A 25,785-nucleotide genomic window follows, 5' to 3' on the forward strand; every position below is an offset into this window, starting at 1 on the left:
AAAAAAAAAAAAAAAAAAAAAAAAGTAGCTTCCATCATGGGACACATTTTATTTACATGACACAGAGACCCCGGCGATACCAGCCTGAGTGAAGTGTCACTGCAGAGCTGATTCCCAGGTTTCTTTAGAATCACTACATTCTGTCATTGCTCCTTTAATCTTATATTACTAAAGATAACTCCACTTTGTTTGACTAAAATGCATCTGGAGTACAGAATCTTAAAAGAGAATGTGGCCAGATGGTAGAAGTATTTAAGGAAATACAGTTTTCCAGTTTGGGAATTTGTAACCCCCTCTGATTTTATTTGTATGATTTTTCAAGCCTCCTTGTTGCCCTTACACACTGTTCAAGTTGCCCAGGGAGTTGTGTGGCGTAGTCATGGTAACCACAAAGCTTCGCTGTGCTACACACACACACACACACACACACACACACGTCACCCACTTACCCTAACTCACTGAAACGCCAATGATCATTTCTATCTTGAATAGGAGCCCTGAAAATAACAAAATACCAAGTTCTGTGAACCTCCACATGTTGTGTTTTTGTCACTGTGTCTAATTACTATTCACACGGAAGGTAAAAAACATATATATAAATGGAATCGGGTGGCAGATTGCTCCTGGGCGAGGACTTCCTTTCTAATAGAGACGACAATGAGGACGGGTGCGCCTTCCCCTATCTGCCAGAAGGGAAGTTGAAATTGAAGGTGGTTTCAAGATGTGCTCCTTCCTGATTGCTTTCCCTTCCTTCCCTTGTAGTAATAATTATCCTTGGCTAATAATGTTGGTTTTTAAGGCAGGTAATTAGTGCTTCCAACATTGTAATTGAATTTCCTGAAAGCAAACACCTGCATTCCATAATCCGGGCCCCAATTTTCTGACCAAGAACTGAATCTCCAAACTACCAGAGGCCAGAATATTAGTCTGGCCACAGCTGGGTGAGGGTAGCCAGTTCTCAGGAGACTATTTTCAGGGAATATTAATGAACAGATCCTCATTCAGGGGCAGGAGACTACCTCAATGCACAGATCTGTAAACTGAGTCTTAAAAAGAAGCCCTGGAGAAATAGAAAGCCTTTGGGCTGTGGAAGAGCTTGGAATTTTAAATCCCAATGTCTGTGTTTCATGTGCAATAACCTCTGAAGAGCAAAGGGACTCTGGAAAAAGGAGTGCCGTGAACCTGGGGGGACACCTGCCCCAGGCATTGGCCACCCTGCAGAGCAAAGGATGGGAAAGTGTCTCTATTTGTTCTGAGAACCTCTCTTAACTCTGCTCCCTGCAGTCAAGTGGTCAGTTCACAATCCCCACTCCCTTCTTACTCTCTTAGTCTGATGTTTCTCTAGCCTGCGTACCCAGAGTAGAGCCCAAGACAGGGGTTTATGGGAGACTAGTTTCTTTGGCAAGGGTATTCCAGGCAGGAAGGCTGAGGGCAGAGAGTAGGAAAGCAAGCCAGTGCTAGGATGCACTTGCGTTATCTAATCGGACCTCACTCGGGGGCCCCTTAAGTCTCATGGAATTGCTGGAGAAGGCATGAACACATCTCTGAATCCTGTGCCTGGGGTACAAAGGAGGAAGGCCTCTATCCCTTGACTCCTGTCCCGCTTGGCCCCCGGCCGAGCCCCCAGAGCATGCACACCCCTCCTGTTCACAGCTGAGCATCTGTGAGTGTGGAGCAGCTCTTTAAGGGCACGTGCCGTGTGACAAAAGCCCCCGAGGGCAGGCCTCCAGAGCCCATGCTGCAGGCATGGTCGGAGCTTGGGGATTGATCACCACAGCAGTCGCCACTGAAGCAAGAGGCCAGGCCAAGAACACCTGGGGTGGTCCAGGGGAGGTGCCCAGTCACCCACAGAAGAAAGTACCAAGCAGCACTGAGTGTCGGAAGACACCATCCTGGACGTCTCAATCCTCTCTGGGTGGTGTGGTAGCAAAGAGCCAGATGGCCATTTCTGACCCAGGATGCAACTTCCCTTCCTGCTCTAGATTCTTCTCCAGTCATTGCAGTGCGTGAGTGATTTAAACTCGGCCAGCATCCTCAGACACACACGCGGTTTCCCTCTGACCTGTTGGGGATGGTGCTCACCCGAGCCCACGACCTAAGATTCTGCACATTTTCATTCTCCCCCCACTGGAGGAATCAACACCTGTGAACACACGGCCCTAGGGGCCCCTGGACCGCTCAGGATGACTTCTTCTTGCTTCTGCACCCCACCTACTGTCTGTTCCCTGTCCCTGTCCCTGTGTGTCTCGGCCTCTTCACCTTCAGTGTTCTTCTCTCCTTGTCCTCTGAGTCATTCTTTCCCCTTCTCTTTACCTTCTTTCCTTTGGGCTAGACTTCCCTGAGAGAAATCCTATATGCAGTGTAAATTAGATGCAAAAGCAATATTGATTTTTTAAAGCAAGATTATGTAAAGCAAGGAGCCCCGTAGGAAAGTGTGTTCACAGGTGTTGATTCCTCCAGTGGGGGCGGGAGAGGGGGGATGAAAAAGTGCAGAATCTTAGATCACGGGCTCAGGTCAGCACTGTCATTCCAACAGGTCTGAGGGAGACAGAGTGTGTGTCTGATGATACAGGCAGACTTTAAGCAAGGTAGTCTATTATTTGCTTGCTGAAATTTCTTTAACAAAATTAAAAAGTTGAGCTTGTTTAATTATGAGGCAGCTCCCCCAAAAGCAAATACATAAAGATCAATTCACAAAGACTTATGCTTCTAAACTATCCTGTCGGTAGCCCAGGCATCACACTCAGCCGAAATGAGAACTTAATACTAGAATTTTGGAAGGGACATAATTTCTGCTAAACTTCACCCAGTCTCCCTACATCTCTTTTCCATGGAGGAGAGCCCAGTTTCCTTCATTCCTTATATGGCATATGGTTTCCTATAAACTGGGTCACATTTACAGTCATCACCCATTTTTCTTAGCATTTTAGCTGTTAATATAGGATTTCTAATTTCATTAAGACTTTTACCTGGTCGTTTCTGAATGTCCCCAAAAGGTGCCATAAGTTTGCATATAAATGTTTTCTTCGTGCTCCTCTGCCTGCTTAGGTCCCCCCACATTGACATGAGTGCCCCCACAAAGCCATGTGAAAGTGGCCTTTTCACACTGCCACCATTGCCAAGGCTCCCTCAGCCTGCCAGCAGTCTCCTCCCACACAGGGCCCTGAGCAAGCCCAGGAGGTGGTCCCCCCACTGATCCCTGAGACCACATTGCCTTCCCTTTCCCCCACCCCCAGGCTTTGTGCAAACATCTGATCTCTGTTCTCCAGCCAAAAAAAATTCCGTCATGCCAGGAAGGTCCATACCGGGAAACACACCAGGACTCCCACTCAGATCATTTCAGGACTCCTCGTCCATCTGCCCTCTTCTCTGATCCCCTTTCTCTGTGTGTTCATCTTCAGATGTGGAGCATTCTTAAAATGACCAAGTCCCTTCAGGCCAGATTTAGAGTAGCCTTTCTAGAGGTGCCTGTTCTGTTCATTTGGCTCCAGGGAGAAATATTTGCATTGAATGGAACATGAAACATTTTTCTCCTGAGAACTGAAGATTCGAGGAAAGATGGATGGGGGGAGGGGGGACGAACATTTATGGACATCAGATGAGAAAAAGGAGTCTCAGGGAATCCTCACTTGGCCAGGCTTACCCTCAACAGAACCAGGATTTGAACCCAGGGTGATTCTAACTGCATCTCCCCCATCCTGCCCCCTCCATCCCGGCCCCCACCCTCACAACAGTCTGCTTCCTGGTCTCTGATAACCTTCTTTTAGTCTCCATGAATATAACTAAATGCAGTTTTCTCGTCCCAATTTCATTGGTATCACGGTTAAGATTTGAGTATAAAGCTAACTTCATTTTCTGTGCAGATACTTCATTTTTCTTTTTTCCATAAGTTAGCGCTGAGCCCAGATGGCCTTCCACAGCATTATACTTACTTAATGGGTCACCTGCTATTCACCCCCTCCTCGGAAGCCACAGGTGATGAATAAGCAAAACACCACAACCACCCTCCAGAGTCTTGGGAGGAAACACAGCTCACAGCACACGCACTCCCTTCTCCTGGTGTCCTGCCAAGACCCACAGAGGAAATTCTACTTCTGTGTTTTGCTTTCTGTGCACTCCCAAGGGACACTGTTCTTACCTTAGAAAGTCAAAACTTGAAGGGACCCTGCAGCTGCTTTGTCTGCCTGTTCTGTTTTAAAGATGAGGAAATGGAGGTTAAGCGACCAGCCAGGATCTCCCAGCCTGGATCACACACATGAGCGATGGAGCCCAAACCGCAGGGCTCCCAAGTTGAGCTTCTCGTCCATTTATTTGACTGCCTTTGCACAGACAGTCGTGCTGAAAAGAGCCGCTCCCCTGAGCTCAGCTAAGGCAGTGGCTACTTCTTTCTAACACAGTCAACTCCAAGAGCCTCCTCTATATACGATGAGCTCAAACTCTGAGTAGACACGAATACACAAACCACCACTCGCTTGAGCGTTCTTGTTTATGACACATCACTCTCACAGATTTACACGCACACCCAGAGATTTTTGCCCACAGGAAATGGGCAACAGTACATGGTGAGAACCTAGTTAAATAAGCACGAGTTACAAGCCAGCTATCGGCTAAGATGGGGCAGGGTGTTTCCACACAGATGTTTAATAAATGATTGCTGAATCTATGAATACGATTCCTCTAAAGTGGATAAGGAAATCTTACTTCAGACTTCAGAATATTGTAAAGGGTTGAAGGACACCCCAGGCCCTCCAGCAAATGTCTTCTGGAATCATCTTCTCATTCAATGCATTCTAAAGAACAGAGAGGGAAGTACTCAGCACTTCCCTAAGCTGTCTCTTTCCACTTCAGGAGACAGGGAGAGAAGGCTCGCCAAACTTGGAGCAGAAACCTGGTTTACATCTTCAAGGGAGCTACTGCCCTCTAGTGTTCACATAGGACTAAAGCAAAACGCATACCTGGTAGACTAAATCTTAACTTCAAAAAGTTTTTCAATTACTGATATTTCAGCAGTCTTGGTTAGTAATTGGAAAATGTCACCAGAAAAAGATACTGCACTGAGGTTGACTTGTTGTGGCTCCCAAGGTTCCTATTCAGCCAATTCCCACTGTATTTCCATTCGTATTAAAATACTGAAGTGCCTCCATGCCAGTTAGCAAAAAGGCAGCCCCCGGAGGCCCCTGAGGGTGGACACCACCTCTTCAGAACAGGCTTCTCCTCTGGACCCGCCAGGCCTCTCTCCCATCCAACAGCTAAAGGTGTAATGCTCAGTGAGGTGGGGGCTTCCGAGACCCTGATCCACAGGCACAGCAGTAGTGTAGGTCAGTGTTTGAACTGATTCAGTAATTAAATATTTTCAATATGACCCTTTAATTGCCCCTTAACATTCAGCCGTTGTGCTCACTCATCCGTCCATTCATCACGTATTGATGCCCTCTGTGTACTAAACACTGTGCTAGTCGCAAGGTGTAGGAAAAATGAGGGTCTCAGTATGTCACAGTTTTGTGGGATCCTCTACAGTTAATTAAGATGGTATGTAATTTGTTAATATTAGCCGAGTGGCCCGGAAACATCTGCAGCAGCTGGCTAGTCCACACCCAGGCTTACCCGTGAGGAAGTCCAGTGGGACGATGGTGCCGGTGTATGTCCCAGGGGGTGGGAGTGCTGACCTCCATCAGCTGGAGAGTTGGCCCCAACTCTACAGACAGGTTTGGGCATTCCAAATCTGAAAATATGAAATCCAAAATGTTCCAAAATTCAAAACTTTTTGAGCACTCACATAATGCTCAAAGGAAATGCTCGCTGGAGCATTTTGGATTTCAGATTTTCAGATTTGGGATGCTCAATCAATAATGTAAGGGGGGGTCGGTATCGTCTCACGGAATGGGGACTGTAAGGGGAGGTGGCCCACCCTCTGGGTGCGGGACACAACTAACAAACGCAAACTTTGTAACATAATAGTTTGAACCTTCACATTAATCTGAATTTTTAAAAAGAAATAGAAATAAATAAATAAATAAATATAATGTAAATATCCCTAAATCCAAAACACTTCTGGCTCCAAGCATTTCTGATAAGGGAATACTCTGTCAATAGGTGACCTTTGGCAAGTTACTTTACCCATGTTTCAGTTTCCCCATTTCTAAGGGAAGAAAATAACACCATTTGGTTATTATGAGGATGGAGGAAACAGTCTAACGTCTTTATCACAGTCCTTGCCCTATGGCAAGTTTTCATTCAGTGTTTGCTAGTATCTGGATCACAAAGTGTATCCACTCATCACCAAGTCAAATGTTTCCACAACTTTAATGTTCCAAAGGTCAATGGAACAACTCCACTTTACCAGGGCAGCCAGATGGAAATATATTTAAAGAGAGAGGGAAACAAAAGCATGAAAAATCTGAAGAGAAACCAAAAGTGACATTGACCATTTCATACTTAGAGGATCAGTTGTATAATTCAGTCATTGTGTTCACCTTACATGGGATTATTCACAGACTAACGTGAGCAGCTCTAAATGTGGAAAAGACCTCCACAGTCAGTCACTGGGTCAGCGTGTGAAGGGTTAGTGGGTCCCCTTTGCCTTTAGAGTCCCTCTTCATGGCTCAGGGCCTGTACATCCATGTCCTCTCAGCCATGAGACCACAGGACTAGACAGTATGGCACAGGACTGCAAAACATAACAGACTCTTAATCACCTCAACTTGGTGCTATACAGAGAGACGGCAGGCTTCCAGAGAGACATCTTTTTCCTCCCCTGGCTGTGTCAGCACATTTCATCAACAGCAGTACTATTTCAAATACCTTCTGTACCTACAAAGTAGTCTTTGTACTTCTTAGAGCACTTCACAGGACCACACACCTGGAGATACCTGGATACCTGGGGAGATCGTCTTGATTAACTGAGCTCCTACGCATGGCCATTCCAGGGTTATACTGTAGCGGATGTTACTACTCAACATCTAAACAAGCTCACATCTAAAAAGCTGGCAGTGTCTCATCAGTCAGAGGATTCAGCTCGTAACTTTTGCAGCAGTTTTGTAGAAAGGATTCAAGATCCTGACCAGATATTCAGGGAAGGATATCAAAGGATCAATATCCTGGCCAGATATTCAGGGAAGCCCAGAACAGCTGCCACATCTGAGTACTTTCCCCTCTCCCCATAATGGCATCTCTTTTGGACCATCTCCCACCAGAGAGAAAAAGCCCTGCTAATCTTCCAGAATTGTTCATTGTAGCTCAAAGACTATTTGGAACTTTCCAAGTATAGGCTACTACCTTAGAATAGAAAAGAGGGGGAAATAGTTCACAAGCACAAAACACTGTGAAAAGATGGACCATCAAACTTTAAATGAGTCCTTCTATTCATTAGTTTCATCTGCTTGACCCAACACACTAAGAGCAGAGAGCTAACAGCAAAAGATAGAGATGTTCTCTTAGACTCTTAGGGTTAGAGACCTCTAGGATTTAGGTGGACCGAAAAGCAGAGATTGAATCTCATGCAGAAACCAACCTTAACTATTCCTGACACCTAAAATGCATGGACCAGCTATTTTAATGTTTGAAATGTACCAAATTGACAAATGTGTATTTAATTACTTGGCAAATAAAAGCTTTAAACGAAACATCATTTTCGGTTTTATCCCTAATGTAAAAATAGCCTAAATCAAAACTGGCTCACAGTGGGTATATTACACTAAAATTAGTGTGTATATGTTTGTGTGTATCGCACACACACTCTATGAAATTTTTTTTTCTAATTTTTTTTTCTGCAGCTTTTGGCAGGGGTCAGGTTTGAACCCGCCACCTCCGATATATGGGGCCGGTGCCCTACTCCTTTGAGCCACAGGTGCCGCCCAAGATTTTTTTTCTAATTTTGTATGTCACAAATACCTCTATGTATTTTCTCCCAAAATACAATCTTTAAAAGTTGGACTACCTTTCAAAATCATCTATGAAACCAGCTGGAGAAGCGCCTGTCTTTTTAATGCTACCTAGAAAACGTCTTTTTCCCACCTGCCTAGTCCCAGCTAATGATACGCTGCCACCATTCTGGAAGACTGCAAATCTTTCACTTATAATAAAATTTATATTTCCACTGTAAAATATCTAGAACTTAGGTCTCTGAAAATTATCTCTCTTAAAACCATTAGAATACCAATAAAATATCATAAAACACATTTTAAAGAAGGATAATTTTATCATTCCCAGTACTTGAGGAGTCTATAGAATTTGCTTTACCATTCTTTTGGAGAAATGCTTTAATAGCTAAGAGTCATTTGTAATTTGTTTATCAATGACTTGCAAGATTTTTTGCTAAGTACTTTTAAGCAATTCCTTTGTGATATGGTCCAAACTCTAATTTTCCTGGAAAGCAACTTTTTAATTATTTATATTCTTAATTGACAAGTAAAAATTGCATATGTTTATGATGTACACAGTGTTCTGATATATGTACACATCGTGGAGTGACTGAATCAAGCGATTTAACATACCCATTACCTCATACACTTCCCAGATTTTTGCATTTGGGGTGGTGATTTGGAAAGCTAATATAGCAGGACTTTTGTTCTTACCCTATAGAAATAATCACAGGTGCTGTTTTAGGAAGATCTGGATTATTGAGATTAATTATATATCATAGGTAAGAAGTGGAGGATAAGGCGGTCATTTTTGAATGGCTCCCTCTCCTGAGTTGTGATTAAGTAAACCTCACTACCCAGCAAAATTATCAAATGTGGTGACCACATTAACTTTGGTCGAGAACAGCTCCTCGCTTTCTAAAGGAAATACATATTTATGGTCTCTAAAATTTTAAAACATTCTAAGCCTATACAGCCAAAGGCAAATGACAGCTAAATGTGTATTTTCAGGTGAGGGGATGGTAACTGTTCTCCAGCTCATAAATTGAACCTTCCGGAGGGTATAGGATGGGCCTACTAAATAAATCTCCTGCTCACTCTGTAATTAGCAATGGCTGTAACAACTTTTATATCTCCACCTAACATTTGGGGAAAGCTCTAGTCTCGTTTCATTTCCTCATTAATTTTTTCGGAAACCTCACTGCTGCCACAGAAATTCTCCCCCAAGCCTCTACAAATTAAACAAAATGAGCTCTAAGCTTGCTTGAAAAGTCAAAAACCCTATGTGATTTCTTTCCAAACTGATCTTAGGGCTGGGTCAACATGGGACATGGCACGTTGTTTAGGATGGAGGTAAAAATCACAGTAGCCATTCTGTACATCTGTGTTAAATAACCGTGGAGGGATTTACCCCACTCCTTCTTTCTCTAAAGGAGAAAGCTTTTCACCCCTTTCAAGAGTCATTTCCAAGCAAGTTCAGGTTGACTGTTAGCAGGTCCGGCTCCCATCTAGCCATGCCTTTATCACCCTCATTTGTCCCTACGAAGAGGAAAGCTTTGAGGATCACAGAGTCCTGTCATAAGGCCCTGTTGATCACAATGCACCACAAGCATGTCTGGCTACAAAAAAATCATTGCCAGGTGGAAATAGTCAAGATGCAGATCACCACCCCCAGGTGAAAGGGCTCACCCTCAGCTGAGCCTTGGACATAATTACAGCCCTGCCACCAGTCCCAGGGCCCATAAGGACAAGGCCTGAGTGAAACCAAGATGCTTCTAGGGAAGGAAATCTCTCCGTTGACATTTCTGAGCTGCACAGCCATGAGTCTGAACTCTAGGAAGATGGTGATCATTTTTCATGGTCTGTGAGCTTTTGTGAGTTTCTAGTCGGACTGGTTTGAAGTTATCAGGGTAAAAGAACTTCCCCTAACAAATCAAATCACTACCTAGTGACGGGGTGTCAGTGCTACTCAAATATGGAAGACTGACACCACCTACATTATGTGGGAGCTTGTTAAAAATGCAAACTCTGCCAGCCCAATTTTACTGAATCAGCACCTCTGGGGATGGGGCCCGGGAATTCAAGCTTTAACATCCTTTGGGTGATTCTGAGGGACAAAAAAAAGTTTTAAGAATTGATCTCCCTGTCCTTTCTCACTTTCTTCCTTACTGCCAAGACCCTCAATTTGGAGGAAGGGTGGCAATGCTCCTGGTAAATACCACCTATCTCCACCTCTCCAAAACAAAGGGAGGTCAGCGATAATTTTATTTTTAATAAAACATAACTGCTTCCCCGGTAGAAGCAGCTGGGTGGAGCTTCCAGGAGAGCAGTCTCCAGGGAGACTGGGATTTGCAGCTCCTTTCCACCTTGCCCTTCCTTCTGCCTCCTGCCTGAACCGTGGATGTGAGGACCGGTGCTTCAACAGCCATCTCAGCCCATGAGGCAGCCTCAGTGAAGGAAACTGTGCATGAAAGATCAAGGTGTTTAAAGTGTGCCCACAAGGCTCAGATCAAGCCTGCCTTTCCTTCCTCCAGATTCCCTTCATAGGAGAGAGAAATAAACCTTTAACTTATTATAAATTCTTATAAATCAGCTTATTTGTGTGTATATCCCATCCAGCCTAATTCTCACTGAATCCCAAATATTGCATCAGTTAGCACAGACGCATAGAAAAGTCAGATGTGGAGGCAGAAACACCTTCTGCCAGGCACCTGGGCATCTTCCTGCCTGGGTTTCCTGCCCCATCCCTTCTTCCAGATAAAACTTTTGGTAACATTGGTGGAGTAAAAACTGATTACATCTGTAGAAAACGAGCAAATGGGTGTTTTCCTTACCTGGTCCATAAAGATGAGAAATTGGCTCCTTCAGGAAAAGAGAAATGGCTGGAGCAACATGAGTGGGAAATCCACAGTTGACGGGGAAAGCAGTTAATCTTCTCGCAAGGTATCAAGGAGATGCTGTATCAGCTACTACAGCCTTCTGACAAAGTTGATGTCTCTTTGGACTTTAAAATTGTTCCTATGCAGTGTATTTTATTTTTGTCTAATCAAATAAACAAGAGGGATTTCCATAAAAATAAAATTCACGGCTTGGCGCCTGTGGCTCAAGCGGCTAAGGCGCCAGCCACATGCACCTAAGGTGGCGGGTTCGAATCCCCAGCCCCGGCCCGCCAAACAACAATGATGGCTGCAACCAAAAAATGGCCAGGCATTGTGGCGGGTGCCTATAGTCCCAGCTACTTGGGAGGCGGAGGCAGGAGACTCGCTTGAGCCCAGGAGTTGGAGGTTGCTGTGAGCGTGATGCCATGGCACTCTACCCAGGGGGATAGCTTGAGGCTCCGTCTCAAAAAAAATAAAATAAAAATAAAATAAAATTCACTATAATGTCATTGTGCTTCGTGTTTATGGCTAATTTAATATCCATCTTGCCCACTTGCTGTCCCTGGACCAGGGCAGGAGGCAGGAACTGTGACCAACTTTTTTCACCTGTGTCCTTAGGTTTAGCGTAGAGACTGACCCATGGGAAGGGCTCCATGAGGATTTGTTAAATGAATGGATCGATGGATGGGTGATTACTAATCTTTTCCTGTTTATACTGATCCTTCCAGTCATTCTAGGTAAAACAACTGAGTATTCCATGACCAGACCAGGGGATGGAGGCGTCTGTCACATTGTCCCATTCCCCAGGGACTCTGTGGGGGGCTCTGTCTTAGGATGTCAGTGACCACGGACAAGGCTGGAACTACACAGCGAGCACCACTGTAGACCTGGTAACCCACATCCAGCACTACATGCAACCTCGGTCATCACTCTAAACTCTCAAGGTCCCCATACCCAGTACAAAAAGTTGAAGGAAGTGATACTCAATGTTTCTCCCAGCTGATTCAGGCAATTTAGGAATACGAAAGAGACCTTAGTGCTTCAAACAATCTCTACCCCCAGTGCTTCAAGGTTTGCTGACAGTGATGTTTATTATCAGTTTTCATGAACTAACACAAGGTACCAGGGACCCTGGGTTTGGGGTTATTTGGTACGATGACCTCAGGCTAATATGCTATGAATGTCACAAATAGGCACACCTGTTTCACTAATTATTTTTAATAAAACATAAGGTCAAAAATCAGCATCAGGAGATGACACAATACAGTTGAGACTATGAAAAGCAACTACGTAACTCCCAAACTTAGCATCGTAAAATACACCATCAAGAACTGTCAACAAAGTTGTTCAACAAGGACAGCCTCTTCCCTTTAACTTTCTATGGCTGACATTGGGAGTTTCTCAGGGTAGAAAATAAAGTGAAAAAGAAGTGAGTGACCAAAAATGCTGTGCGTTATCCCCCAGTGACCTGCCCCAGAGACTATTTTTAAAGACACATTTATCTCAGCGGGAGTGACAGCACTTAAGAAGTGGCCAGGTACGTGTGCCAGACAGTTCTTTACAGGAAAAGCTTGGCTGCACCTTTACCAAGGCCTAAGTGATGGATGAGATGGGAATTTCCCTTGGTTGGTTAGGTGGTTGGTTTAAGGAGCCATAAAAATAACATAGAAGTTAGAGCTTGGAAACCACAGAGTATGAACCCCTAAATTATTGTAGCCACCCCAGCACTCAAAAATTATTAGATTTTACATCTACATGATCCATCTTAACTAGAAATGCAGGCTCTAACTGTCTTGCAAATTCCTTAAGTGGGAGCTTCTCATCGAGTTATATTATCCTATTGAAGAATAACGAACGTTAGAAGAGATGTGATAATCTCAGACACACACGATGCTCTTTTATGAACCTAGCCACTGTATTTCATATCACAAGAATATGGAAAGTATATTACAACTATATTACATCAGGCCTCCTATTATGGACATATTATGTCAGGTAACTCCTACAAAACACGGAGAGAAACATTAATACACAGTGGAATATTTATATATTATATATTTTTGGAGGGTGGAATCAGGGTGTCAAATCAGAGTTAAATGACTAGGTGAGATTCAAGAAACACAGAGTAAACATTTTAACCATTAAAACTGATCTTAATTCAATGGCGGAGAGATGGCATAAAATTTACCCCTGCCCACCTGATAACTGAGAAAATTACAAAAGATGGTCTGAAGCGATCACAAGACATAAGTATTTTTCCAAAACTGAGAAAACACTTAATGCAGCCATCATTATTCTGTTTTAAATGTTTGGAGATCTCTGCTAGGGAAAGTGTGGCGCTTCACAGCCATTGAGAGCGTTGCAAGTCAACTCCAAGGACTACTTCTTGCAGACTGATGTTCATTGGGCCTAGGCAACTTCAAGTCCGGTGGCAGGAATTCATAGCTCACTGTCCCTTCCCTTGCTAGATAGCTCTGGGGGACAAGTTGTTTTTCTTCTGTGTAGTCCTCAGTCTACTGTTGATGTTTGCCAGAACAATTTGTCCTGGCTACTCACCCCACTCAGGTCCCTGGTTCATGTTTCAAACTGAATTTCAGAAAAGAGTTCTCTTAGAGCACTGAAGAAGAACATATTTGACATCCACTGTGCTCCCAAACTCCCACTCCAATGGCCTTTGTTTCAAAAGCCCTGAATATAAACCATAGATTTCTCATGGGACCCGACCATCATAACGAAAATAGCATTTTTACCACTAAAAACAAGCAGAAAGTATTTACACTTGGAAGAACTGTGGCTACACTTCCCACCCCTCCCTCAGTCCCCTGTGTGGTTTGATTCTTGCCTACAAAGACAGGGCCAGAGGCCACTGAACACTTCTCGGTGTTGTTTGTGGGTAAGCAGCAAAGTTAAATGCCAGTACTGAAGATGGGGAGCTTGCATTTCACAAGCGATCTGGGTAAGAGAGAAAAGGGACTGTGTACTCCGCTCACACAAACTTAGCATTGTAAAATACACCATCATGAACTGTGGTAATTACTGGCCTGGATTAAACGAACTGTACAATATGAGTTTGTGAAGTGCATCCTCCAGACAGCAAGTTAAATGGCTATAAGAAATTGTGCTTGCATTTCATTTAATCAGGCCTAACGTCCTGGGACCTCAAACACCACATTCTCCCAAAATATGGCTAAAATTCTGGCAATATTTGCAGAAACCATCTGCGGCAATCGACCCCAAATAAAATTATATACAAACTTAGTTTATAGAACATCTATCCCATTAAGTTACATCGAATAGAGCAAAATAGAAATAAATATCATCCTTTAATTCATCACCTAATCATTATGGAAAGCTTAGGACACTTAGGGGATAGAGAGATCACTATAAGTATTGCTCAAATATTTGGTTTTCAATATCAGAGTATTTTTAATGCTATTGGGCCAATATGCAAGTGGAAAATATGATAGGTGATACTTTTAAATGTAAAAATATATGTGTCCTGTACTTCAAGCTTTGCTCTTATAATGATTCAAACTTCCACCCAAGACAATTTGTTATGTCATTGGGCTCCAAGGAGCTTTGTAGAGGAACTTGAGTGTTTCTCATTCTCAAATTTCTTTGAAATGTGAATAAGTCCTTTCCCTTCTCTTAGGGAAATGCACACTTCCTGTTTCTAGTGTGTGCACTCACAGAAGGGTCCTCCCCCTGCCTTGGGCTAGGAAGGCCTAAAGCCAAACACTCCGCTCTGTGATTCTAAGGGTGGCTCAGGACACCCCCCAAATCAATCACCTGAGTTACAAACATATTGACAGCTGAAGTGGGTCCTAAACTAAGGGTCACAAAATCAACTTCTCCTCCAGTGCTGTCCAAGGCGTCCTCTGGACAGAGATAGGTAGGAGGCGTAGATGTGTTTACGTGTCCCGGACAAGATGCTTTCAACCTTTCCTTTGCCCATAGATTATTCACATCAGGACTTGTTCTCGAGTCTCTGGCAGTCGAAGAGCAATCAGACCACCCCCCACCAGAGAAGCAGCAGCCAGAAGGATGGGGACCACTTTGGTTATCCCAACAAAAGAAGCAAAGATGGTGTTTCCCAGGATGGCGCCAAATTTGCATAATCCATTGAGGATGCCAAAGGCTGTTGCCCTGTAAAAGAAGAGGAAATTAATAATTCTGAAATTATGAGAATTAATGATTCTGAAATAATGGACCTCTTTAGATGAGTGAGACTGGTTTCCTCCTTTTCCTGGCTGTAGGGTAGGAGCAGATGTGGGAAGGAATTTTTTCCTAAATATAAAAATAACATATTCTCATCTTAATCATGTTTGGAGATACAAAATAATATAAAGATGCAGGGATGTCTAGCCTCTTCCTTAAAAGGCAATCACTGCCATTAACATTTTGGAGTGCTTTGTCCAACCTTTTTTTTCTTTTTCTTTTCAAATACTGCATGTACTGCATGCATATTGTAAAAATCCTGAAAGAACAAAGACGTAAACAAGGTAGAAAGTGGAAGTGTTCTTCCAATAACATTCTCAATCCTCTAGTGGCAGAGACTGCTAGATGTCCTCAAATACAATGTCTCCAAATGTAAGACTCCATTTCCCAGACTCCTTTGCTGTGAGTGTGGCCATGTGACTCAGTTTGGGCCAACGGGATATAAATGCAAATGATGGATTCAGAGGAACTTCCTTAAGGAAGGTCATGAATGGACTTTCTGCACTGTTCTCTGACATTCTTTTTCTTATAAGCTGCTTCATGGAACACATCTGGTCTCACCTTGGACCATGGCTGAATCCAGATAAAGAAGAATAACAAAACAGAAATAATCTGCCCTACCTACCACTCTCTTGAAGGAAAGAAAATAAAATAAAGCTGCAGTTATTTGGAGTTTCTCTCACCCACGGCAAAACCTAATCCTAATTATTATCCCTCACTCAGTACCCCAGTGATAACTGCTATGAACCATTTGCACTTTCATGACCCGAGGTAATATACAGAGGCAATATTCCCAACACTGTCTCTCCCCAACTGAAGTAAAATGTTTCTTTCTCATACCACAAGTTTATTAAGAATATGGGTATACTGTTGGACTTAAAACTCCTCTTACATTTTTGTCTATAACCATATCACACTGTAGCTTTATAATCACCAGCCCAGTCTTCTTGTTTGTTTTAGAATTGTCTCACATATTTTCTTTTATGTTTTTCCAAATAAACTTTCTTCAAATTCCCAGAGGGAAAACCTCATTGAATTTTCAATGACTTTTCTAAATTAGAGAAAAACTAAATAAAATTTGACATTTTTGTAAGACTGGATCTTATTATCCAAAATGATACATATCTTGAAATATATTTGCCTGCCTTTATGTCTCTTATTTTTCTCTCCTGGATGCAGCTTGCCCTTGTCCTTTGCTTCTTGACATCCACTGGACCCTATCAAGCCTAGTCTGCCCACTGCCAGGCCTGCAACAGCCCCTTGCCTAAGAGATGTCTCATGGAACACCAGGAAGACCATGATGGCCGGGCTTGGTGCAAGATTTAATGAGCCAGGAGACTTACGGCCAAAGATGTCCAAACAAGTTCCAAGGTGAAACATGGGAAAGAACTAACCTCTGGTTGGTGGGATACAGCTCCACTGTGATCACATCCAGAGCGTTCCAGGCCGCAATGCTGGTCCCACAGAACAGGCACTGCCAGCCGATCATGGCAGACTCACTGTTGCCAAAAAACAGGAAGAAGCAGCAGACTGCTGAGATCAGCATGGAGCCACCTGCAGAGGGAGTCCAAGGACATAAAGAAACATGAAGCCTGGCTCCCACAGTTCTGTCCCATCTGACACCCCAAAGGTGCATCTGAAGTAGCAGGTTACCTGAAGTACTAGGTTTATCCTCCAAACAGAAACAGCACTGGTTGAACCCTCACGTGGCACCCTGGCTGTGGGCTTAGAGCCCTCTGCATGGATCAGAGCACCAGATTTCACCTCCAGGAAGGACTGTGAAATCCCTGCTCTAAGGTGCTGCCCAACCCAGAGTGACTGGGGAAGGGGCATGGAGGGTAATTTGTTGAGGATCTATTAAGTGCCAGACATTGTCATAGGCTCTTCAGGTACATCAATATCTGTTACAAAAACCCATTCTCAGTTTGAAATCAGGATGTCAAAGAGAAAACCACATTCTCATATTCCTTGCAACGTTATCATAATAGCCAAGGTATGGAATTAACCTAAGTGTCCACCAACCACCCAGGGGATGAATGGGTAAAGGCAGGGTGGTAAACATGCACGATGCTTTAAAAAGACTTTTAGAAGGAGGAAATTCTGTTATTTGTAACAATGTGGATGAAGCTGGAGGACATTATGCGAAGTGAAATAAGCCAAATAAGACAAATCCCACCCGATCTCACTTGCGTGGGGAACCTAAAGCCGGTGAACCCAAAGACACAGAGGATAGAATGTTGGATCTGTAAGCTGCCCTACTTTTCCCACCTGGAAAACGTTGATTAAAAAAAATACTACCTACCTCATAGGGTTATTGTGAGGGTTCAACATATAATATCTATAGAACTCTGGATCACAGACTGACTTATAAGGAGTGTTTTGTCATGTTAGTGAAATGAAATTTCTAGTTTATGTCTGTCTCTTTCCAATAGATCATTTGTGCCTAAAGCACAAGGACATTACTGCGTGACAGCCTCATCAGGAAAACTTCTACTGTTCTGTTCTACTTCCACCCAGGGAAAGGTCTAGAAGAGTAAGCAGGACAAAGGCACACCAGCAGATTCCAGCGCTGGGTTGGCCTAAGGGCCAGGGTTAAGGCTGCCTCAAAGCATTCCACCCACAGCCCATAACCTACAGCAGACTAGACACTTAGTGAGCACTCGTGTTCACTGTGCTGTAGTTGATCCACTGTCTACAGAGGCAAAGAAGGCCCTCTATGAGCTCAATGAGCTTGTATCTAGCACCCAAACAGAATAGAGGCACTGACAATTTATCAATTAACTAGAGCTCCTTGGGGAGCATGCCTTTATTTAGCACTACAGAAGTCACTTTTGGTCTGCGATGGATTCATGACAGGAGGGTTTCAACGGTGAGGAAAAGGATGTCCACGCTCTCGCTGCCCCACCTGCCCCTTCCCTCTGCTTCTGTACGGGACTGTGTGGCATGCTGTGGGCAGAAGGCCACACTCATTTACATGTGTGCCCACCCCACTGCTGTAAACCTTTTCTTCCCCCAAGCTTCCTCAGCCACTTCAGGGCCTGACCATAGAACCTACTGTTGTACGGGAGTGTGTGGCATGCTGTGGGCAGAAGGCCACACTCATTTACATGTGTGCCCACCCCACTGCTGTAAACCTTTTCTTCCCCCAAGCTTCCTCAGCCACTTCAGGACCTGACCATAGAGTCTACTGTTAGACCCTGGGACTCAGAATGCTGGTAAGGAAATGGCAGCCATGTCACACATCTGCTCTCACACCCCTTATCTCATCAGAGCAAATATTCTTATTGCTTTAACATTTATGAAATGGAAACCCAGAGAAGCAAAGGAGTTTGTGCAAAGCTAATCTTGGCAGAATAGGCCATCCAACTCCCAGCTATAGTATTTTTATACAATGCCATCCTATAGGGTCTTCTGCTAAAAGCTTGGAGCTTCAGGGTCCCTTAAGAAAGAGGCCATCTTCACCAGCTCAAGTCAGTTCAGTATCTTACTAAGTGTCAACTCCATGGCAGGCCCTGCAGCAGGGTGGGGGTTACAGAAATTGGTAAACCGTTGTTCCTTCCCTCGGAGGTCATCAGGACTAATCAGGGCACTACCCTGATGGAGCAGAGAGCTCAGTCTGTCACCCCTAAAAGATGACTCTCCACCCGCACCACAAAATTAAAAAGCTGGAATTACAGGCATTTCTTACGTTCACCATTCTGAATATGCATGCTACTATTTATAATACTGATATTCAATATGAGCCAGACACCAGGAAAAGATTCCCTTCTCATGAGGTCTTGATCAATTTTCTCTTCTCCAGCAAAATAATTATGTGATTTGTTTTGTTTCCCCTTCTGCATTGCTGCTAGGAAGCTTGGTATTAATTTTCCTAATCAACCACATCCCTAGGGCAGACCCTTAATGCCGTGTTTACTGACATGTTGTCCACCTCCCCAGGCCTGGCCCTGACTCATACTGTAATTTACATTTTCCCTGGCCCTAAATGCATGCATTTTCCTTCTTGTTTACCACGGATGACATATATTTCTGTAACAAACTGTTGCTGACCCTGGATGAATGAAGCCAGGCATACCAGATGATAGCTACCATTTTGGAGAACCTACAACATGCCAAGCATTAGAAGATGTCTGGAATAGCTCACATTCAGTCCTCACAGAACCCTGTCAGCTAGCTGTAGGTTTCCTCCTCTCATAAAGAAGGAAACCCAGGCCCTGAGAAGTAAAGGAACAGGTTCAAAGTCAAACAGCCTTTAAGTGATAGGATTTTAACATGGGTCTGCCCAACTTTCCAAAGCCTAAACTGTTATTACTATTAAATAATAAAAGTAATATATTCATCTCTAATCATCAAACTATCATCAAAGAGAATTTTATATGTTTTTCTGACAATACTCTTATGAAGATGTATGTGAATATAGTTAATTCTCCTACTGAGGTGCTAATAGAATAAGTGACTGTCACAGAGTTTCTTGGTCAGGAAATGAGGAAAATCCACTGCCTGAACAAAGGTCTCAGACTATTTCCAGGCAGCCCAGGAGTTCCACATAAATGCATCTTTTGCTCCATAGAAGCAAGCTCAATCTTACATATTTGTTTTTCCATGCAAGAATTCTTTAATAAAAGGAAAAATTCTACTACTTTCTTACACATAAAAGGCACTATCCCAGCCCACTGGAACCCACTGACAACTCACCGATCATTTTGAGCCTTCCGATTCTGTCCATGAGAAGGGCAGAAATGATGTTCCCAGGCAAGACAGACAGGCTGCCCAGGAAGCTGACGAGGTAAATCAGGAAGTCATTGTCCTGCTCCACGTCCAGGTGGCAGCCCTCCTTCTGCTCCAGAAAGGTGGAGTTGATAAACCGACAGTTGATGAACTTATGCTCATAGAGGTCTGGGGAGAGAAGGAAACTTCTAGTTCATATAAGCAGAAGGGGAAAGAAGAGCAGAGGCAGAGATGAAATGACGCCCCTTTCCATGTGCCAACTTTTGCTAGTCAGCCTCACAGTCAAGATGATGTGTGGCTGGGTATGGATAATTAGAGAAACTCCCCAAAATGGAATGACCTGTTGAAGTTCCTATAAGCAAGGGGTAATGAAAGTGACATTAACTGAGAGGCGTATTAAAATACACTATTTCTGTTTTCTATTTTATTTATGTGGTATATTATATTTATAGATTTACATATGTTGAACCAACCTTGTGACTCTGGGATAAAACCAACTTGATTGTGGTGTGTAATTTTTTGGATGTATTGTTGAATTCTGTTTGCCAGGATCTTATTGAATATTTTTGCATCAATATTCATTAATGATGTTGGTCTATAGTTTTCTTTCTTTGTTGGGTCCTTTACTGGTTTGGGTTTAAGATGATATTGGCTTCATACAATGTGTTGGGGAAGATTCCTTCTTTTTCTATGTTTTGGGAAAGGTTATGTAATGTAGATACTAGTTCCTCTTTGAAGGTTTGCACCAGAATGTTTATTGCAGCCCAATTCACAATAGCCAAGTCGTGTAAGCAGCCTCAATGCCCATCAACCCATGAATGGATAAACAAATTGTGGTATATGTATGTCATGGAATACTATGCAGCTATAAAAAAGAGGGGGACTTTACATCTTTTATGTTTACCTGGATGGAGCTGGAAAATACTCTTCTTAGTAAAGTATCTCAAAAGTGGGGGGAGAGGAAGTATCCAATGTCCTCAATACTATTATGAAACCAATATATAAACACTTACATATTTATACAAATGATAAAACATAAAGATAGTTCAGAAAGAAAAGGGGGAGAGAAGGAAGAGGGAAGAGGAGGGGAGAGGGCAAGTGGAGGGAGAGTATTTGGTGGGATCTAACCTAATGTACACAATGCAAGGGTACATTTCAAAACAACTAAGAGTATGTTATATTTTTGTCTTACCACAAAAATAAGTAAGTGGGGTGATGGTTATGTTAATTAGTTTGATTTAAGCATTCTACATTATACATCAAATCATCATATCGTACCCTATGAATGTATACAGTTATGATCTAATAAAAATTAAGTAAAAAAAAATGAAATAAAATACACCATCTCTGAAAGCTGGATATAAGTACTGTTTGTACCAAACAGGTGACATTGAGGGCCATAGCAGCTGGGCCGCTCCTCTGAAGTTACCCAGCACAGAGAAGCAGAGCACAAGTGAATTGGGTCCAGACTCAGCCGACTGCTCTGAAGCCCACACTGTCATCTTTGCAGAAACCTTATCATGCTTAAACAATCAAAACCATTTGTTGACCACAGCAGAGTAGCGGCCCTTAGGGCGTTCAGGGAGGTTTCAGGCTACAACAGTTTCCTCAAGTATAATCACGGGACTGACAGTGCTAGGACCCAGCCACCACCTCTGTTTCTTTTATCCTTCACTGTCACCAAAAGATTTACCTGTTGAATTATAAAATGCATGCTGTGTCCCTAAGTTAAACATACCCAGTAGGTCCTCATTTAACATCATCAACAGAGGAGGCAAGATGGCTGACTGGAGCTTTCCACAGAAGCTCCCATCCAGAAGGAGAAGTAAAGGACAGAAGTTTATCAATTAAGCTGATAGTTTGGAGCTGAGCCAAAATTAGAGCAGAATTAAATGAAATTGAAAACAAAAGGATTATACAACAGATCAATAAATCAAAAAGTTGATTTTTTGAAAAGGTCAATAAATAGATAAACCTTTAGCTAACCTAACCAGGAACAAAAGAATAAAATCTCTGGCCAGGCGTGGTGGCTCACGCCTGTTGTCCCAGCGCTGCGGGAGACCGAGGCAGGTGCTCAGAGGTTCGATACCCGCTAAAGACCCACCTGAGGCAGAGCGAGCCAGAGTGAGACCCCATCTCTACAACAACAACAACAACAAGACAGCTGGACCTTGTGATCCCAGCTACATGGGGGGCAAGAGAACACTACAGGAGTAAGAAGTAAAAAGAAAAAATAAAACTTCAAAGTAAAATAAGTTGAAAGAAAAAATAAAAAAAAGAATAAAATCTCTAATTTCATCAATTAGAAATGACAAAGACAAAATAACAACAGACTCCTCCAAAATTCAAAAAATCCTTAATGAATATTACAAGAAACTCTATTTTCAGAAATATGAAAATCTGAAGGAAATAGACCAATACTTAGAACCACGCCACCTTCCTAGACTTAGCCAGAATGAAGTGGAAATGTTGAACAGGCCTATATCAAGTTCTGAAATAGCATCAACTATACAAAATCTCCCTAAAAAGAAAAGCCCAGGACCAGATGGCTTCACATCAGAATTCTACCAAACCTTTAAAGAGGAAATAGTACGTATATTACTTAACCTTTTCCAAAATATAGAAAAAGAAGGAACACTACCCAACACATTCTATGAAGCAAACATTACCTTGATCCCCAAACCAGGAAAAGACCCAACAAGAAAAGAAAATTATAGACCAATATCACTAATGAACATTGATGCAAAAATATTCAACAAGATCCTAACAAACAGAATCCAGCAACACATCAAATAAATTTTACACCATGATCAAGTGGGTTTTATTCCAGGGTCTCAAGGCTGGTTCAATATACATAAATCCATAAATATAATTCATCACATAAACAAAATGAAAAACAAAGACCATATGATTCTCTCAATTGATGGAGAAAAAGCTTTTGTTAATATCCAGCATCCTTTCATGATCAGGACACTTAAGAAAATTGGTATAGAAGGGACATTTCTTAAACTGAAAGAGGCCATCTACAGCGAACTCCCACACAATATTGTATTGAATGGAGTTAAATTGAAATCATTTCCACTCAGATCAGGAACCAGGCAAGGTTGCCCATTGTCTCCACTGCTTTTTAACATTGTAATGGAAGACTTAGCCATTGCAATCAAGCAAGAAAAGGTAATCAAGGGTATACATATAGGATCAGAACAGATCAAACTTTCACTCTTCACAGATGATATGATTGTATATCTAGAAAAACCCCAGGGATTCAACTACAAAACTCTTAGAAGTGATCAAGGAATATAGCAGTGTCTTAGGTTACAAAATCAATACTCACAAATCTGTAGCCTTTATATATATACCAATAATAGTCAAGCTGAAAAAGCAGTCAAGAACTCTATTCCTTTTACCATAGTGCCAAAGAAGATTAAATATTTGGGAGTGTATCTAACAAAGAACAGAAAGATCTCTATAAAGCAAACTATGAAACTCTAAGAAAAGAAAAGAAATAGCTGAAGATGTTAGCAAATGGAAAAATATACCATGCTCATGGCTAGGAAGAATCAAAATTGTGAAAATGTCCATACTACCCAAAACAACATACAATTTTAATGCAATCCCTATTAAAGCACTACTATCATACTTTAAAGACCTCAAAAAAATACTTCATTTTATATGGAATCAGAAAAAACCTTGAATAGCCAAGATATTACTCAGAAATAAAAACAAATTAGGACAAATCATGCTACCAGACCTCAGACTATACTATAAATCAATAGTGATCAAAACAGCATGGTACTGGCACAAAAACAAGGAGGTAGATGTATGGAACAGAATAGAGAACCAAGACATGAACCCAGCAACTTATCATCATTTGATCTTTGATAAGCCAATCAAAAACATTCAGTGGGGAAAAGACTCCCTATTTAACAAATGGTGCTGCATGAGCTGGCTGTTGATCTGTAGAAGACTGAAACTGGACCCACACCTCTCACCATTAACTAAGATTGACTCTCACTGGATTAAATATTTAAACTTAAGACATGAAACTATAAAAATACTAGAAGGAAGTGCAGGGAAAACACTTGAAGAAATCGGCCTAGGAGAATATTTTATGAGGAGGATCCCCTTGGGCAATTGAAGCAACACCAAAAATACATTACTGGGCTCCGATCAAACTAAAAAGCTTCTGCACAGCCAAGAACACAGTAAGTAAAGCAAGCAGACAGCCCTCAGAATGGGAGAAGATATTTGCAGGTTATGTCTCTGACAAAGGTTTAATAACCAGAATCTACAAAGAACTCAAATGTATTAGCAAGAAAAGAACAAGTGATCCCATCTCAGGGTGGGCAAGGGACTTGAAGAGAAACTTCTCTGAAGAAGACAGGTGCATGGCCTACAGACACATGAAAAAATGCTCATCATCTTTAATCATTAGAGAAATGCAAATCAAAACTACCTTGAGATATCATCTAACTCCAGTAAGATTAGCCCAGATCACAAAATCCCCAAACCAGAGATGTTGGTGTGGATGTGGAGAAAAGGGAACACTTCTACATGGCTGGTGGGAATGCAAACTAATACGTTCTTTTTGGAAAGATGTTTGGAGAACACTTAGAGATCTAAAAATAAACCTGCCATTCGATCCTACAATTCCTCTACTAGGTATATATCCAGAAGACTGAAAATCACTTTATAACAAAGATATTTGTACCAGAATGTTTATTGCAGCTCAATTCATAATTGCTAAGTCATGGAAGAAGCCTAGGTGCCCACTGACCCATGAATGGATTAATAAATTGTGGTATACGTACACCATGGAATATTACACAGCCTTTTAAAAAGATGGAAACTTTACCTCTTTTATGTTTACATGGATGGAGCTGGAACATATTCTTCTTAGCAAAGTATCTCAAGAATGGAAGAAAAAGTATCCAATGTACTCAGCCCTACTACGAAATCAATTTGTGAACACCCACACTTCCATATGAAAGCTATAACCCAACTACAGTCCAAGATGAAGGGGAAAGAGGAGGGGGAGGGGAGGGGAGGGGGGTGGATTGGTGGAGGGAGGGTAATTGGTGGGACCACTCCTATGATGCACTTTATAAGTGTGTACATGTTAAATCTACTAAGTGTAGAATATAAATGTCTTAACACAATAACCAAGAAAATGCAGTGAGGGCTATTTTAACCAGTTTCATGAAAGTATTTCAAATTTTATGTAAACCCAGCACATTGTACCCCACAATTGCATTAATGTACACAGCTATGATTTAATTAAAAAAATTGTTTTAGAGCCAGTCTGTAAGTCCTCTAACACCTTCTGAGACCAACTGTCCTAACTTGGGGAGCTGGCACTGCCACTGAACCTCTTTGACCTCCCTAAACCTCTACCTGTCAAATTAGACACTGCACCTGATGGTTTCCATTGCTGCTCCCAATTCTGCCATCTCCCGACTGCATATGTTTGCAAAGATACCCATATTAAAAATATGCAAATGAAAAGGCATCATTAAAACTAGAAAGAATAGGTGGTGCCTGTGGCTCAAGGAGTAGGGCGCCTGCCCCATATGCCAGAGGTGGTAGGTTCAAACCCAGCCCTAGCCATAAAAAAAAAAAAAAAAAAAGAGAGAGAGAGAGAGAATAAAAGAATATACCTGTTTTTAATTAAAACATAGTAAATTTCTTTTATTTTTAAATTTGTTTTCAAATTAATATGAGGGTACCAATTTTTAGGTTACATACTTCTCAATTCCCAGGTAAAGTTCAAATTGTAGAAGGGCCCTTCACCCAGGGGGCGTGCTGAACACCTTCGCACTGGGTACACTGGGTGAGATCCCACAAATACCTTCCCTCCTCCTGCCAAATGTCCTCCCCCCTTCCCGCTCCCCCCTGTCCCTTGATAGGCTATGAAAAATAGTAAATTTCTGAAACTTATTATTGCTCTTCTAAATTCAGGAAGGTTAGTCTCATAGTAAATTATTAAGAGACTGGAGGGAGATTTAGAGACCAGATACTGAAGCTTTTGAGGCTATTATCTGGGAGGAAAAGGATATTCTTGGATAAACTACCTCTTCATGCTGATGCCAGGAATAAAGCAC

General features: G+C 42.3%; 1 protein-coding gene across 3 annotated transcripts in view; it reads right to left on the minus strand.

The window, feature by feature from the left end:
* Positions 1-14,700: 14,700 nt before the first annotated feature.
* Positions 14,701-25,785, minus strand: part of SV2B (synaptic vesicle glycoprotein 2B) — a 66,212-nt gene continuing 55,127 nt past the window's right edge. For 2 of the 3 annotated variants that reach the window (XM_003788650.2, XM_023512598.1), the window contains 3 exons: positions 19,652-19,852; positions 16,351-16,510; positions 14,701-14,884 (listed from right to left, as the gene is read on the minus strand). In XM_003788650.2, coding sequence (XP_003788698.1) covers positions 14,701-14,884; positions 16,351-16,510; positions 19,652-19,852 — 545 coding nt within the window. The remainder of the gene's footprint in view (positions 14,885-16,350; positions 16,511-19,651; positions 19,853-25,785) is intronic. The other variant, XM_023512597.1, reaches the window with a different exon arrangement.

Source organism: Otolemur garnettii, unplaced genomic scaffold (genome assembly GCF_000181295.1).
Source record: "Otolemur garnettii isolate 467f Iridium unplaced genomic scaffold, OtoGar3 scaffold00029, whole genome shotgun sequence".
Taxonomy (NCBI): Eukaryota; Metazoa; Chordata; class Mammalia; order Primates; family Galagidae; genus Otolemur; species Otolemur garnettii.